General features: G+C 41.5%; 1 protein-coding gene across 2 annotated transcripts in view; it reads right to left on the reverse strand.

Moving 5' to 3' along the window:
- RASL10B (RAS like family 10 member B) overlaps positions 1–13,660 on the reverse strand; it is a 61,359-nt gene extending 47,699 nt beyond the window's left edge. The window contains exon 1 of one of the 2 annotated variants that reach the window (XM_087717276.1): positions 13,131–13,660. In XM_087717276.1, the coding sequence (XP_087573402.1) occupies positions 13,131–13,253 (123 nt within the window). In that variant the 5' untranslated portion in view covers positions 13,254–13,660. The remainder of the gene's footprint in view (positions 1–13,130) is intronic. The other variant, XM_087717275.1, reaches the window with a different exon arrangement.
- Between the last annotated feature and the right edge of the window lie 4,848 nt (positions 13,661–18,508).

Raw genomic sequence — 18,508 nt, forward strand, 5'->3', positions numbered from 1 at the left:
GTAGAAAAATAGGAACCACCTCTGGTAGGAAGGTAACAGCGTTCTGCGTGACTTCATTGTTTAGTCATACTGACCACATGACCACGGAGTCATCTTCAGACAGCACTGGCTCTTTGGCTTTGAAACGGAGATGAGCACCACCCTCTAGAGTTGGGAATGACTAGCACATATGTGCAAGGGGAACCTTTACTTTTACCTTTATGGACACCTAACCAGGGACATGCAGTCACTAGAGGCAAGGGAGGCCGGGCCTCACCAGTCTCCTCAGGGAAAGGAAAGGATTTTAAATAATTTTCTTAAAATAATTAAAGCCAGGGTAGTTGCTACCAGATTTCAAGTCACAGTGGCTTGGTGTCTGCTCTCAGTATTAACTAGGAGGAGGCCAAAGAACTAGGGGCCTCTTTTGCATAAGGAATTTTTCGCCTTTTAAGAGTTAAGCAAGGGTTAACAAGCAAAGAATTCCTTATGCAAATGAGGCACGTATTCTCTCGCCTCCTGTAGAGGGCATTTTTAGAGGCTTTTTAGAGTTCTCTGGGAGCAACTAGCTCAGTCTGACAGAGCTCTGGCTTTTCAAGAGGGGAGGGCAGGGCAGGGCAGGGAGAAGCAGAGTTGAAATCATCCCTGAAACAGCTGGAAAAGATGCGTGTGTGGGGAGGGGGGAGGAATTCAAAAAGTTTGATCAGAAGGCAGCAGGGGAAGGGGGGGTATGGCAGAGGAGCTGCTTTCAAGCCTTTGGAAAATATATCCAATCCAACTTCTGTGTTTGTGTTTGAGAGTGAGTGAATGAGAGACGGATCGAAGTTCTCTGTGTGCATGTGTCTGTTTGAGAGAGGGGGAGGGAGGGAGAGAGGGAGGAAGGAGGGGGAGGGAGAAGAAAAAGAATGGGAAAACTTATTTTGCAAGGGGGGAAAATGCTGTCGCTTTAAATCGGAACTGAGCATGCCTGGCTGTGGAATTCTGGGAGTTGAAGTCCACAAGTCTAAAAAGTGCCTCACCAGGGCTAAAGCTGACCGCACGTCACTGCACCTAACCATGGTTTAGGGAATAAAATTCCATTCGGTTAGATATGCGCAACATACCAATCCTTATCCATGCCTGAGAGATCCTTGTGGCTGCACTCACACAACATGCTAATCCATATACTGTACAGATAGATCATGTGGTTTAGGACAAGAATGGGCAACTGGAGCCTCTGTCCAAAACAGCCCTTTATTTCTGCTTTTGTATTGCCAGAAACCTGATTATAATTAATGAAAAGTGGCAGCAGATTTCCTGGACAGTTTGAATTGAGGCCCACAAGGAAACTGTAGTGTATGCAATCCTGCAATAGCTGTGACATAGTTAAGAAACAGCAACCCACCCACCCCCGCTCCATCCCCAAGACCATACCGCCCAGCTGCAAAATTCAAACCTTTTACCTTTTGTAGCCTTCACTCCCCCACAAAGTTATGAGCAGCCATTGGCTACTACTAAAATATTGACTATTCCTGTTTCCTTAATAATATTTGAACATTGTGTTGATTTTGACTTCATATTTTTACTTTATATTTCAAACCAGTTGTGTAAGCCAGTGGTCTCCAACCTTGGCAACTTTAAGACTTGGGGACTTCAACTCCCAGAGAGTTGAAGTCCACAGGTCTTAAAGTTGCCAAGGTTGGAGACCACTGGTGTAAGCCACTTAGAGCCATTATGGTCAAGTTATGACCATAATGGAGCCTGTCCGTCATGGCTATAACTTGTGATGGTCGTAACTCAGGTCACCCATATGATGACCTTCTTTTATGACCCTTTTTATGGCAGCCATTAAGCAAATTCTTTGGTCACCCATACTTCATTAGGCGGCAGTTTTACCAAGAAACAGAAATAAATGCTTGTTTTCAGCAAAAGCATCATAAAACTTGGTCACATGATGGCAGGACATTGTAAACGGTCATAAATGTGGCCTACAAGGGAAGGTGTCTATCAGCACTTCACATCTACCCCCAGGCAGGCCTGTTGTAACTCTGAACAGTCACTAAAAGACCTGCCGTAAAGTCATTTTGTGATTGAAATGGCATATAGTTTGATAAATAAGCAAATATGTTCGAGAAAGGAAACATGCTCTATTGCATTCAGCCTCTAATAACAAATTAGGTAGTTTGCCTTAGGGGGGAAAATATTGAAGTTAATCCCTCTCAATTTTTCCCTTAGAAAAAATCCATACCTTTGAAAAGCCAAAAACCAGGTGGAAATCACACCATTGATACTTTCTTTTCCTGTATTTTGAAGATAAATTTTAAGAGGGAAAGAAACGTTTTGCTTGCTCTTCCTCCCTTATATGTAGCGCTGGTTGATATTTCTTCAATAAATACAAGTCAAGATGAAGTTAATTAAACTGTTATGTCACTGCTGTATATGTCTAATGTAATCACCTAAGGTGATGTACTAATCATTTCAACATAATTAAGCCATGTGGTGTATTATTTGAGGAAGCCTCTAGAACTGTGATGGCGAACTTAGGGGCACACATGCCAGAGGTGGCACCCAGAGCCCTCTCTGTGGGCATGCACATGCCGCCTCCAGCTGCTCTTTTGGTTTCCAGCGCACGCATGTGCGCGCCAGCCAGTTGGTCTTCGGGTTTCCAGCACGCGCACCTGGGGGCTGTTAAAGCACCCAGCCCCGTCCTAATTGTGACTGTTGTGGATTTCAAAATTGTTTGTATTGTCTTATTTATTCCCTCCCCTGTTTATTGTGAGCCGCCCGGAGTCCTTCGGGAGTGGGCGGCATACAAAACCAATAAACCAAACCAAACCAAACCTGTGCGCGCCCATGCACGTGCTCTGTTTTGGGCACTCAGTGCCGAAAATATTTGCCATCCCTGCTTTAGAACAATGCCTCTCAATTTAGCAGCTTGAAGTCATGTGGACTTCAACTCCCAGAATTCCCCAGACACCATAATTATATGAGAAATTATAGCACAATTTCTTCCTTCTCCCCATTACTCCAGTATAAATTCAGCATTCTTAATTCCTCAGCAGTCAGGCAGAACATACAGGTAGTCCTCGATTTACAACAGTTTTTTGGGTGACAATTTGAAATTACGACAGCACTAAAAAAAAAGCAACTTATGGCCGTTTTTCACATTTATTAAATCAGTTACACAGATTAAAAATGTCCTTTTGCATCCTGAATGACCAGTGCCTTATTTGACTTTTCTTTTTCTGAGCTCAGCAACCCCAATATTGTCTCACAGAAAAGGGAAGACTAATAAATAGCACTTTTTAATACAATTAGAATAAACTGCACCGTGGAGCAGAATTTGGGTACTTGATGTTTTTCACGTATTTTAGCCTATAAGTCCCATAATTCCCTGTATTTGGGTTGTGCTGGCTGGGTCTGACTTTATATTTTGTTTTGGTTCACAAGAAGATTTAAAAAAATCAAGATTGGTAAAGCCCAGGCCCCCTTTTATACAAGCATTGCATGCACCACACACATAAAAGAGGGACAGGATTTTAATTACACTGTCATGACTGCCATCTTCATATTTTAAACACACACACACAGACACACACAGACACACACACCAGTTTTGTCTAGTGGTTAAGGTACCAGTATTTAAAGAACAAGATAAGTTCTAGTCTTGCCTTAGGCATGTAAACCAGATGGATGATTTTAGGACAGTCACTCTCTTGAGTGACTCGAGTGACCAACCTTTGGATTGTTGTTGTGGGGAAAATAGAAGGAGGAAGGTATCATTGCTGCCTTGAGTTATTTATAAAGATAGAAAAGGCAGGTTATAGGTAGTTAGGTAGGTAGGTATGTAGGTACAGTGGTGGGTTCCTACCAGTTCAGACCAGTTCGGCAGAACTGGTAGTGGTTTGGTAGCCTGGGTCGCTGGAACTGCAGCAACTCAGGCCTGCCACGCCCCCAAACTGGCTATCCGGGGGCGCCATAGACACCGCCATCTTGTTTTTCAGTTCTGTGCATGCACAGAACATTTTTTTATTGCACTGCGCATGTGCATGCAGCATGCGGGTCGCACACATGACATGAGCGACCCGGCACTACTGCCTGCCAGAAGCCAGCTCTGGTTAGGTAGGTAGGTAGGTAGGTAGGTAGGTAGGTAGGTAGGTAGGTAGGTAGGTAGGTAGATAGATAGATAGATAGATAGATAGATAGATAGATAGATAGATAGATAGATAGATAGATAGACAGACAGACAGACAGACAGACAGACAGACAGACAGACAGACAGACAGACAGACAGACAGACAGACAGACAGACAGACTAGATGATAGATAGATAGATAGATAGATAGATAGATAGATAGATAGATAGATGGATGGATGGATGGATGGATGGATGGATGGATGGATGGATGGATGGATGGATGGATGGATGGATGGATGGATGGAAGGAAAGATAGATAGATAGATAGATAGATAGATAGATAGATAGATAGATAGATGATAGATAGATAGATAGATAGATAGATAGATAGATAGATAGATAGATAGATAGATAGATAGATAGATAGATAATTAAGCTCTTGCTTTCAGCCATCTTTTCTCAAGGTCAAAAAGCATTGTTCTGTCCATTTGTCCTCTCAGGCAATTTTCAGTGATTCTGCCAGCTGCTCTACAATTCTTCATATGTGTCCTACCTTGACCCAGTCTTTCATAAACAACGGCACAAAGAATTGGACCAATACTTAAAATGGGATTTGAAAAAAAAAATCATATTTCCAATTTACCATTCTTAATTTGCTAAAAGAGAACATACTGGCCTTCAAAACTTCTGAGTTGTATTGGAAGGACTGGAATTAAAATAAAACTTACAGTATTACCATATTTAATAGTCCACTTATAACAGTCTATGTTTTTGCTGAATTGTTTGAAGATATTCTGCCACAACTCTTAGTAATTAATTCTAGCATGGCTTCCTTTGGATTATTCCCCAACAACTGTCTAACTTTGCAACATAATAAATTAATTCACTTGTTTTTGTTAGGTGCCAGTTTTATAAATAGCAAAATAAAAAGGACACTTTTATTTAGAGTGGTTTAGCAAATCCTGCTTCAAGCATAGGGCAGATTTGAAAAATTATGTGGTTCCTTTCAATCTTGCTATTTATGGATTTAAGTAATAGAGTTAATAGCATTGGCTGAAAAATTAACACAACAGCACAGACTCTTGACGAATGAGACTGAGGGAACATTTTTTTCATTTTTAGTGGAAATGTGTAAAAGTTAGAACATTGGGATCAAGTATGTACTATGATGCAGTAGACTTTTAAAATATATGTACAATTGAAATCAGTGGTATTTCCTTTTGGCTTAAAGGACAAGCAAATGGAGACATTTTATGGAACTTTGCTATTATATATGTTAACTGCAGCAAATGTTTTATATGCTCAAAGGTGGAAAGATTTACAAATACCGTATTATTCGGAGTATAAAATGCACCTTTTTCCCTCAACAAAGAGGCTGAAAATCTGGGTGCGTCTTACACATTGAATACAGCATTTGTTGCCGCCTGAAACCCCGCAACCATCACCAAAATGGTGGTGCATAACCTTTAGGAGGCTTTCAGAGTGTTCCTGGGGGCTGGGGAGGGCAGAAATGAGCGAAAAACAGGCATTTTTTTGCTCCCCCCCCCAAGTCCCCAGGAGCACTATAAGCATCCTAAAGGTTTTACATGCTCTTTTTTTGGACAAAAACCAGCCCTTTTTTGTAAGAAAAGGGCCGTTTTCAGGAGGTCTGCAGAGTGCAAAACAGGGTTCTTTTTTTAAAAAATTGCCTCTTCAAAATCTTTGTGCCTCTTATACTCAGGTGCGTCTTATACTCCGAAAAATACGGTATATACAATGGGAAGAATGGAGAGTGAAGTTGGTGGAATTGACAGAAATGGTGAAATTGACAGACTTAAAATAAAATTCTTTGACAGATTTTATTTCTATGGTACTTGGAAACTGTTTTTGAATTTTTTGCAAAAAACTGAAAGAAATTAAAAGTTGTTTTGGGGATTTGATGATTAGAACTATATGGCATTATGGAAACAATATAGACAAATGTTAATCTTAGAGTAAAAGTTTGACACATTTTTTCTACTTATATGAGTACCAAAGAAAACTGGAAGGCATTGTTTTTCTATTTTGCTTTCTTTTTTGCACTTTTTCTGAGCATTTTTTATTTCAAATCTTTTTTATGTTTATCTTTAAAATGTTTTTTTTAAATCAATAAAGTTATATAAGAAGAAAAGAATTTTTTAACTGAGGATTGTTTTGTTCACATTTTGTCTCAGTTTTTAACTAAACCAGTAAAATAGTTTGTAATAGATTGGGTCATCTTTTTGAGCAGAAATAGTGAACACAGATATTTACAACTTCACATCCATCTAAAGTATTCAAACACATTTCCTCATGCTAAATTGTATTTCTTTCCCCCATCACACCTTTTAAACTTCATTATTATATTGTTTTGAACACTGTCACTGACTGATATACTGTGAGTCTTTTTAAAAATAAAAACACCAGGCAAAGCAGAAGAGCCTTCAAATAGGATATTAATATCACTTCTAGTAAAATGAGAGAGCCTATGGATTTGAAGGTAGAAACTACCTTCTCTCTTCCCAACTAGAGTAACCAAGTATGGAAGGACAGTCCTTTACTAGAAGGGATATTAATCAACTGAGCAAAATGCTGAGAATAAAGAACAGAGCCTTATTAAAGAAATAAAATGAGGTTCATGTGGGGATATGACGGAGTAGTCAGATGAAAAGCCTTTTCCATTAGCAACTAACCTGGTGCCTTCAGGAAGCTTACAAGTTGATCAACATCAACCCTTCCTAGATGCTTTCCCTTAGCAACTGATATTCAGGAATGACCTGTCCCTGTAAATGCAATTCCTGCACTAAAAAAAGTATCCGACTTAGATTTCCCCCAGTCCCTATTAAAGCCACTTTTCTACTTAGCTCAATACAGGTAGTCCTTGACTTACAACAATTCATTTAGTAACCGTTCAAAGTTACAACAGCACCGAAAAAAGTGACCTATGACTGTTATCACACAGTTACAAGCTTTGCAGCATTCTCATGTTGATATGATCAAAATTCAGATGCTTTGCAACTGGTTCATATTTATGATGGCTGCAGTGTCCCAAGGTCACGTGATCACCTTTTAAGATCTTCTGTCAAGCAAAATCAATGCCAGAGTCACTCAACAACCGGATTACTAACTTATCAACTGCATGATTCACTTAATAACTGAAAGATTCTGAGGGCAAAACTCCCTTAACAAATGTCTCACTTAACAACAGAAATCAATTGTGGTCATAAGTTGACCATAACCTATATACTGTATGCATTTTTGTCACTTTGTTTTATTTTCATACTGCCCTCCCTAAATAATTCAGGTTAGTTTACGTTAATTTTTAAACTATTTGAAAATAAAACCAGATAGAATAAAATTAGTGTACACACCATATTAAAAGGACTAAAGGTGACAAAATCAGGAAAAAAATGATGTGTCTGTGGGTCTCTTAAAGTCATCTAAAGAAGACAGACATTTGCTATCTATCAGGCATGTCTTCTGCAGATCAGGGTCAGAGAAGTCCTCCTCCCTAGTTGATGAGACAATCTGGTCACACTTGAAGAACTTCTTTTGGTGATGTTCACATGCAGGGGCATCATTTAAACTAAAGCATTTTCTTAGATGAGTTACGCCTAAGCTACCTAGGGTTTTAAAAGTAATAACTAGCACTTTATTTTTTGCCCCCAAATCTCTGGAAAGCCAAGATAATAGCTGAAGAACAGGAATTATAATATAGCTTCCCTAAATTGTTCTAAAAATCAATCTATCATGTTTTCAATTGAACTTTCTGTATTGCATGCAAAGGCAGTCTTCAATAGGACATGTGACAGTAATACATGCTGCAGTAGTATACAGTAAAATATATCTGAATATACTGGTATCAGTGGTGGGTACCTACTGGTTCGGCCTGGTTTGGCTGAACTGGTAGTAGCTTGGCGGCCTGGGTTGCAGGAGCTGGCAGCAACCCAGGCCTGCCACGCCCCTGAACTGGTTCTCCTGGTGGCACCTATGTTTTTTGCTTCTGTGCATGTGCAGAGCAATTTTAGTTGTATTGCGCATCAAGCGTACATTAAGCGTGCATCACACGTGCGTGGCGCACCCCCGAGCAAACCGGTAGTAGTCTCTGCTGGAACCCACCCCTGACCAGTATGTGTTACCTTGCCTGAGGTAATTCTCTTCATGGAATCGACACAACTGAGGTTGTGACAGAGTTATGATTGGTGATAAAGTCTTAGTCTCATCTTAAAAAGTGGGATGTGACCAGCGTCCAAAAGCATTCTCAAACTATCTGCCTATTTTTTTTTCTGGGGAATATAACCTATCCGGAAAAAGAGAATCTGTCCCAGCCATCAGATCATGATGACCCTTCATCTTCATCTTTTATGGATTCAGGTTCAACTATTATCTTTCATTAATCCTATTATTGCTAGTAGATGGACATTTACTAATACCTAAGCTAATAGCTAAGATAGGCGACATAAGGAAATAAAGATGGCCATTCAGATGAAAATTCTTGATGATCTCTCCCAATGTTAAAAAGTATTGGAAATGCAATGGAGCCTTGAGAGATTCCATATAAGTGCCACCATTATGAAGAGCAACTGGCACCAAGCGGCACAACATGAGAGCTCCATGAAAGAAGATAATGGAACCATTGCAATGTACTGTATTCCCACTTCTCACAAGTGATCCAGAAAACTATGATGGCCAAGTTTATTGAAAGTTACTAAGGAATCCAAGACAACCAAGACAGTCACACTGTCTCTCTATCAGTGTCATTTGTTGAAGGTCATCTATTCTATGAGGTCAGAGAATGTCTTCTCAGTCTCCTAGCCCTACTGTAAAACTGGTCTGAAGTAAGTCTTAGTGTTTCTAAACCATGGCAAGTTTAAGATGTGTGGACTTCTACTTCCAGAATTCCCCAGTTAGGGGAATTCTGCAAGTCAAAGTTTACACATTTTAAAGTCACCAAGACTGAGAAACGCCAGTCTAGATATTTCCTGCAAGAACTCTTGAAGTTGATTAGCCATTATCTTCCCTAACCCCTTTCCCTCTTCAGATCAGAGGTGGGTTCATCCTGGTTTGGCTGAACCGGTAGTGGATTCAGGCCTGGGTCGCACAACCGGCAGTGACCCAGGTCTGCCACACCCCCGAACCAGTTCCCTCGCTGTCGCTGGGCCATTGCTATTTTGGTTTTTAATGACTGCATATGTGCAGTTCACCACAAATTGTTCTACACATGCGCAAAGAACAATTTACATTGAACAGCGCACGCTCATGTGCGGGTTGCAAACCGGTAGAAAAACCGGCAGCAACCCACCCCTGCTTCAGATATGTATAACCATTATTTCCTTTAAACAAGGAAATACCCTCCTCTCTCTGTGATGCATTACTGTTGTCTTCTAAGTCAATTCTCACAACTCCTTACACAACAAGGTCACCCTTATCCAAAGGGTGGATCTAAAGAATGAGTGGCAAGCTAATCCACCCCAAGCGATGCCATATCCTCAGGAATAACATGCGGAACATAATCCAATGTATGAGAATCATTGGACCCTCTCTTAGCTGACTCTGCGAAAATACTTGTCAACTCACGTGCAAAAGATTTTATCAGAAAACAGCTAATTTGAAAATCACATTAAGACACTGTTTCTGGGAGCCAAGGAGCTTGAATGAAACTGTTAATTTTCTAGCAAGGCTCTGCTAGAAGCAAATCTGTTGATCAATAAGGGCATAATAAACTTGAAGTCCCAAGGCTGCATTTAGCCTCCTATAAAAACTGACGTTTGTCCCTCAAGTCACCTCTAATCGTAACTGCTGAGAATTGGAGCAGTTCCCACCCTTTCCAAATCGCTAAACAAAGGGTCATCTATTCTTCCAATATGGCTTCCAAAGTCATAATAAGAGTTTGGTGACATCATACGACCTAGAGAAATAGGAATTAAAAAATAAGAATTTCTTACAGAGAAATTCTTCCTTTCCACCAGGCCAACCAGTGAGTGATGCGTTGCTGAAATTGCACATTGTTTAAACACTACTGTTCATTCTTTACTTTTCCTTTTTTTTTTTTGTGCTGGGATCCTGAAGTTCCAGTCTGCACATCATGAGAAATCTTTATTGTAGGGATGGAGAGTTTCTCCCAATTCTTCCAAAAATCATGGTTCAGGAGAACATAAATATTTTTGTTTCATTCGCCTTTAGGTTTCATTTTAAATTTACAGAGTTAACATAATCACCTTAGAGTTATGTTTTACATTCTCCTACATATTAAAGGTATCATTAATAGGTAGGAGCATGTACATCCAAGGAATTTGTATGCTGCGTATGGCTCTAATACTTCAGGTCATGTAAATCTGTTTTATGCTACAAATAAGATTTAAATATTCTTGCTTTATCATCTATATATCTTTGGGGGAGGTTTTTCCCCGCTTTGTATGGGGAAAATACTCTAATAAAAAAAAAATCTGTTCCTTTCCAAGCTCTGGGATATCTTATCTGGTTGGGCAGGAGGGTGTGGGGGTATTTAAAAAAACTAAACAGAGTTAGACCTCATTAGCAATGTCAGGACACCATCAGGAAATCAAAGGCTGTAGGGCAGACCAGGAACTTGACAAAAATATCTTGAAGGAAAGCAAGGGCAACCATTTTTTAAAGCAGCTGCCAGGAAAACCTCATGAACATGTCCACTTTACTAAATTACTAAGAGTTGAGTTTGACTAGAAGGATTCGTAATTCTTTTCTACCAAGTTAAAATTGTAACTGGGTAACAAGTAAAGATACCTAAAGCAATAGCAGTAGACTTATATACCGCTTCATAGGCCTTTCAGGCCTCTCTAAGCGGTTTACAGAGAGTCAGCATATTGCCCCCAACAATCTGGGTCCTCATTTTACCCACCTCGGAAGGATGGAAGGCTGAGTCAACCCTGAGCCGGTGAGATTTGAACCGCTGACCTGCTGATCTAGCAGTAGCCTGCAGTGCTGCATTTAACCACTGCGCCACCTTGGCTCTAAAGGCTATCCCCAAACTTCAGGGGGGCTGCATATGGCTTCCAAAACTTTAGATTGTATACTTCGGCTCTAAAGCATACTCTTTCCTCTTAACAGGTGCGTCTTGAGTATTTTTCTTAGGGAAACAGTGTTCCAGTGCCTTTTCTATGCCCTGCAAAAGGCCACATGTCTCAAAATGCCAGAAGCATGTTTAATATTGGGAGAAAGTGTACCCTCCATTTATGTCAAGCCTTTGGTGCTCAGAGGCACTCTGCTTTGCAGCACAGTTTCAGCTGAAACAGACCGGCCTCCTGACCTTACCGCGGGACGTGTGAAATAGCCAAAGTTTTTCACAGTTTGTCTTTGCATGGCAGGAACGTGTGGGAAGCGTATGCCAGGATCACAAGGCAAGCACATGCTGAGCAGCCGAGAGCAATGACACATCCATGCACCCAAGAAGCAGATGTGCTCCCACAAAGGGAGGCAGCAGCAACATCCATCAGCTGATCTGCAGCACCTGTATTATGTGCTAGTAACATGCACAGACTGCAAATGTGGATGTTAAACTGGAGCACATGGTCATTATGGATTCATGAAGTTGGGCACAGTACAATTTTGCTTCTAAATGTGCATTTCCGCTTTGCCTCATTTTCTTTCCCCTCCCAAAAGGACTAGGGAACTGGAATCAAAAGCTTTTGGGATCCAACACTGAGCCCAAAGCAACCATGTTAACAGAGGTTTACATAGAAGACTAATTCATCCATCTGACCCAGGCCATGAACCAGAGAGCAAGCGCCTCCTAATAACTCCAGTAACTGAGTTAAGCTGCATGCAGTTGAAACTCTTCCCAATGTTCATATCCCAAGTGTACCTGATGGGATGTTACAATGGTGCCAAACTGACACTCCCACTGCCTGATCTTTGCCAAACCGCCAAATGTTCAGCCATTCTCAAAAAGGTGCACAAGAAAATGAGGAGGGGGGGAAGGGATTAGGAAGAAACGTATATAAACACACAAGAGGCACTTGTGGGATACACACCACAGAAGGAAGGACATACTGGGGGTAACCGGAAGAGCCCCACTAGCATTTTAGTAATTTAGCCATAGCACCTGTGGTGTGAAAAAACAGGGGAAGGAAGTGGACACCCAGCCCAGTGTTTTATTTTTTAACCTCGGAAACTTTAAGATGTGTGGGCTTCAACCTGTCTGGCTGAGGAATTCTGGGGACTGAAGTCCACACATCTTGGAAGTTCCCGAGGTTGAAAAACATTGGCCTAGTTAGTACAAGAACCTGCTCCATTCCCATCAGCGGTCCTGACTCCGCAGCCAAGCATTTTTCTAAAGATCCTTAAGGTACGTTTCCTCCCCTTGCTTGATTTAATGTACTCTCCTCTTCAAGTGACCTGCTTGCTGAGTGTTGAATTCCTCCTTGGTTGGCCCAAGCTCTCTCCTTCCCCCCCTCTGGTTTCAGCATCTCCTTGATGGCAAAGTATGCTTTTCCTAACACTCCAACAGAAGCCACAATTTTGTCGTGTGCCCCCCCCCGCCCCAAAAAATCCATTTTGGGAAGAGTTTAAGGGGGGGGGGGAAGCAACAGCAGAAGAAAATGACAGCGAGAGTTTTCTTGTGGTGGCATTTCGAGTCACTGTCACGGGATCGTCCGCTGCCTTCCTTCCTCCCCCCCCCCCCCCCCGCCGCCACCAGGCGACTCAATCAGCAATTGCTGAGCCTCGTCCCTGGCTTCGCTAAGGCGAGTCGGCTCTTCCCCACAAACCCCCGTGGAGGCCGGGAGAATGTTGGGAGACCACAAGGAAGAGCCTACGGGACCCCTGCCAGCCACCCACCCCCAAACCTCACATTCTTCCAGGTGTGCAGTTGTAACTTGGCCCTTTCCCCTGGCATTTCGACATCCCCCTCACCTACAAGCAGGTACCTGGTTCACCTGCGCTGCTCCCTCCTGGCCCATCCATCAGCCTGGCTGTTGTCAGGTGAAAGGGTCCCTTTTCTTTCTCAACACCTTTTCTCTCTCTCCTTCCCCCCCCCCAAAAAAAACCCCCGGACATCCCTTACCTTGCAGTGATGAGCACGCCAAGGACACTCTTCCCCCACTGTGCAATGTCTCTGGTGACGGATCCTAAATCCTTGAAATCCGTGGGGGGGCCGGCTGGCTGTAGAGAAGGGGAAATATTCCATTCAGTAGTCCCACCCTGATCTTGGAAGATTACGAGTGGGGAGGGCTGGGGGGAGACAACTGCGATCGCGGACGCGGGGATTGGGGGGGGGGGAGAGAAGAGAAGCCTACGGCTACTTGTAGGCAAGAGATCCGAAGGGACTCCGGGTGGAGGCAGAACGGCTGCTTCTGCAATTCAAGGGACGGCTGCTTCCTCCCGTCCTTTCGGGATATAAAAATATAAACGGAATGTGCTCTTCTCGCTTCATTGGGTAATGCAGAGCAGAAGTCTGTTTCGGGAAGAGCGCTTTGTGTGTGTGTGCGTGTAAGGAAGGAAAGGGGAGGGGGGGTTAGGAAATCTCCTGCTACTGCCTGCTGGAGATCCACTGGGTCACAAAGCCTGACGAGTTCCGGCTAACTTTGAAAGAGAAGGAAGCAACGGAACATCCTCGGGAGTTTGGAGAAATCCTATGAGGCAGAGAGACGTGTCACGCGGATTGGGATGGGCAGGGCCTCCCTTGACCCAATTGCCAGGCACTTCATCGGGTCCTCCTTAGATTTAAATCCTGCCTTTTCTCGAGAAGTTTTCCAGGTAGCGTCCACAACGACCTTTCTTTTATCTTATTACCTGCACAACAACCTTGACAAGTAGGGTTGGACCAAGAGAGTTTGTCTCCCTGGGACCTGTGCACTCCCTTAACTGCTACTACACCACATTGGTTCTCCTGGGAGAAAGTGTATGGTAGGGGGTGAGAAAGGATGTTCCTGGGATTTCTGCTACACCGGGGAATTGAAAGTTGTGCTGATTTTAGGGATTTAAAAGATGGTCTCTCTGACCATGGAATTAAAAGAAAGAGAAGAATTGGATTTCTATAAAATATGGAATAGAATTTATAAGTGGCTAGGAAGCCAGAACAGGAAATAGAAGTCTCTGTATTTTTTTCTCTTTAAACTCGTATTGAATAAAAATTAACCAAAGTTAATAATTACTATCAAACTTAAAATATTGACCACAATGTAAATAAAATAGTGATATGAACAATTAACATTATTACAAGTGTTAGTACAACTGTTATTACACTATTACAGAAGTTAAAATCGATAGGAAGGCAATGGAGAATTACAAAGGCTAAACATGAATGCCGATACAGAAGGCTGTATAACTATTTTATATTGTTATGTTTGTCTTGTCGTTTCTTTTTGTGTGTGTCCCCCCCCCCATTTTTTAAAGGTAAAAAGGTTCAATACCAACTTTTTTAAAAAAAAAATTGTCTCTCTTTTTAAAGGCAACTGGCTGCATAGGAATGAGAGTGCCATAGCAGATGGGTGGCATCCATGCAAGTAATAAAGCATGGCATGCTTACTTACCTGTGGTTGGCTAATTAAATCACAACTGATGTAGTGAATCATGGAATTGGAAGGGATCCTTCTGCTACTGTATGTCCAAGAAAACCAATCAAACAATCTATGAGAGATGACTGAAGAGCTTCTGCTTAAAAATCTCCAGAGATGAAGAACCCTTCATTTCAGTTGGCGAGGCACTTTGTTGTTGTGTACATCTTACAATAAGGAAGTTTTCCCTTATATTAAGTGAACTACAATTAACTGTAGCTTGTGCACATTCTTTCTGATCCTATTTCTTTTCCTGTTTCTGACCACTTTTCCCAGGCATTTTATCTACTTGAACAGATCATCCTAACCATGAATGGTGAATATACATGTCCCAGGATAAAGTTGCAGGATCCAATATGGATTTGTCACCGGGACCAGAGCTTTTAGTCTTCTGAGCCTTTGGACTCATGCTGGAGCCCATCCTCAGGGAACTTCTCTCTAGCAGTGTGTGACTTTGGGCTATTCTGTGCAAAGGTGGTATTCAGATGGTTCTTTCTGGTTCAGGTGAACCGGTAGCAGCGGCTGCAGGAGGCTCTATCCTGATGTAATGCGCGAGCACTACGCATGCACAGAAGGCGGTGCACATGAGCAGATGAGGCATGTGCGCTAACATTTGCAAACTGGTAGGAAAGGAAAGTGAATCCCACCTCTGATTCTGTGTGTGGTTTTTTTTTAATTGAAAATAAAAAAAAAAGCTTTTCCAAATATTTACCTCCCCTCCCCACCCGGACCCAACCCCTCCTCCCCCCCCCCCCCCCCCCCGACTTCCCAGAACAAATACAGGGTATAAATCTTTAACAAGCATATGCTAAAATAAACTTAAAGAAAGTTAGTATCATCTTTCATTTGAGCTTTAACTCCTCTTTTGTTAGGCTAACACTAAACAGATTATATCATTCCTCGCTTTTTCAGTCATAAACTATCTGGAATTTCTTAGTCCCATATTTATTTTGAATATAGTCAATCCATCTTCTCCACTCCAGTTTATATTTCTCATCTGAGTGATCCTTAAGGTATGCTGATATTTTAGCCATCTCTGCTAAGTTTGTTACTTTTAATGTCCATTCTTGAATAGTAGGCAAATCTTCCTTCTTCCGGTATTGCGCCACCAGCAGTCTTGCTGCCGTTATTAAGTACAAAATCAAATTAGTCTCTATAACAGCACAATCAGTAGTTATACTTAACAGGTCTGTGTGTGGTTTTTATAGGGTGCCTGTTGTGTGTGGCTTTTTAGTTGTTTAGCACAAGTCCGAAAGCTCAGAAGACTAAACCTCTAGTCCTGGTATCTGACCCAGATTGGATCCTTCAGCCAAACTTTATAGGAGATATCTTTAAGCACCTATGTCATATTTACTACTCTCCTCAGTATTCTTCAGGAAATGAGGATCCCAGAATTATACATATACTTACTATATATAGACTCACAACCATAACTGGGACCGAAATTTCCATTGCTAAGCAAGACAGTTGTTATGTGAGTTAAACCCGATTCTATTACCTTTTTTTGCCACGGCTGTTAAGTGAGTCACCACAGTTCAGTAAATCCAGATTCCCCCATTGACTTTGCTCATCAGAAGCCAGCTGGGAAGGTTGCAAAGGAAAACCATAAGACCCTTGTTGTTATTGTTAGTTGTGAAGTTGTGTCCAACCTATTGCGACCCCGTGGACAATGTTCCTCCAAGCCTTCCTGTCCTCTATCATCAGTCCATTTGAGAATGAAATGACTGGATGGAATCACCGAAGCAGTTGGCGTGAGCTTAAATGGACTCCGGAGGATGATAGAGGACAGGAAGGCCTGGAGGAACATTGTCCATGGGGTCGCGATGGGTTGGACCCAACTTCGCAACTAACAACAACATACTATAAACAAAAGATAGATTGTGGCATTCATGGCCCTGGAACCTACATGTGTGTCTGAGCAGTTGTTTATTTAATTAGATTCTGCTTTGTCCGTTGAAGAGCACACCAATACACCATTCTGAAGCCCATCTCCTATGGGTTTGTCAAAGAGGAGGTTGGAAGTTAACAATAATTGTCTCTGGCTTTTGTGATTCCAGCAGACTTTGTTCCTTCCCAAAACCAATAGGTCTCTGCTGACCTCCAGGATTTGTTTCCAGCACCATAAACTTACTGCAAGTTCATTTCAAGAGCTGCCCATTGGTCCACCAATGCTATAGATGAGATCTACGTTCACCTGGTTGCTTTCTTCCATGTTAGCATCACTGTTATCTCTTGGGGTGGCCAAAGATTACCCAAAGCAGATATCACTTCCCAGCGTGGTCCAACATATGTCCCTCAAGAGAAAGTTACACAAATTTTCATCTAGGGGTGAGCTCTTGGATCTCAGCACTTTTTGCAGATGCATGCCTATCCACCCAAACTGCACCATTAAACTTCGACCTAAAAATGCCAAAAAATTGTGCTTTATGCTGGTCCTTCCCAAAACACTCTGTTACTCTTTAAAAAAGCCAGGATGCATTTAAATCAAGCTCATCACCTGTGACATGAGAGCATGCAGTTTTCCAGACCACAATATGGATGTTTTATTTGTTATTTGTGCTTGTATGCTGCCCTTCTCGCCTAGGTATCTTGCTTGCCATTGCTTTCTCTCAGGATATTTTAGTCTCCAGCCACATACTTATTAGTCCTGACTCCTGAGCCTCCTTAACTGAATCCTAAGCCAGCCAGGTTCTACTACACCACTGAGAAAGTCTCTTTAGCATCCCCCTCTCTCACCACGAATGCCTTTATATGCCACTGACTGTATATATAACAAGACTGCATATACTGTAGAACCACTGTATATAACAGTAGGCAGATTGCAACAAAGAAATCCACAGAGCTCTCAGAAATGGGGAAAAATGGTGTATATGTGTGATTGAAAATTGATATCTGCCTATCATGGCAGAATAGTGTAAAAGACAAGATCTTGATGGAAGGACCCTTTGACTCCCACGATGGATGAATGGCTGCAAAAATTGATGGAGTTAGCAGAGATGGTTCAATTGACTGCTTTGATTGAAGGGGAAAAAAACCACCACTTTTGTTTCTACTTGAAATTTGCTTCTGGACTTTGTGCTTGAGGTGGGGGAAAAAATGAAACTTTGATTTTGGCTTTTACCGATTAGATAGGTTTCTTGTTATAGAAATGGCTAGTTTGCATTACTAGGTAAAAGTAAAAAAGTTGAGATAAATATATAGAATGTTATGGTACAATTATGAAAATAATGTCTATAACTATGTCATACAACATTATGTATTTAAAAGAGATTGTAATTGTAATTGAATAAGTGTATGAAGATTATAAATGTATGATTAAGAGAATATTGGTTATAATCAGGGTGTATAAAACTATGTCTATTCAAAAAGGACTAGATACAGCCAGTACACTGCCGCTGCAAAACTAGAAATGTGAGGTGTTATAAAGAAAAATGTACAATAAAAATATTTATTAAAAAAAGTAAAAAGTTGAGGTTTGATACGATTGTATTTTCTACTGTACTAAAGGAAAATCAATGCCGTTTTTTTCTTTCTGCCTTTTGCCCTACACTTTTCCCTTCCTTACTTTCTCACTATTTTCTTTTGTATTTTTAGTATTTTATATTGTAACTAATAAAAAATAAAACTATAAAAAGAGACAAGATATTGAATACAATTGTCAACCATTTGCCTAGAAGCATAATGGGGTTCCCCCCCCCAAAAAAAGGGGAGCTGTGTTGGTTAGGGAAAAAAGCATTTGTAGACGATCACACTGTATATATGTGTGGATGTGGATGCCTCTGTGAGTGGGAGAGAGAGAGAGGGAGAATTTATCCCCCCCCCCAGTTCTCCCACTGGAACCATAAAGGGGAAAATGTCTAATTCTTCAACAACCTTCAGTGACTGC

This window comes from Thamnophis sirtalis, unplaced genomic scaffold, assembly GCF_051295495.1.
Source record: "Thamnophis sirtalis isolate CommonGarterSnake01/CBP01778 unplaced genomic scaffold, rThaSir2_p1.2 scaffold_6, whole genome shotgun sequence".
Classification (NCBI taxonomy): domain Eukaryota; kingdom Metazoa; phylum Chordata; class Lepidosauria; order Squamata; family Natricidae; genus Thamnophis; species Thamnophis sirtalis.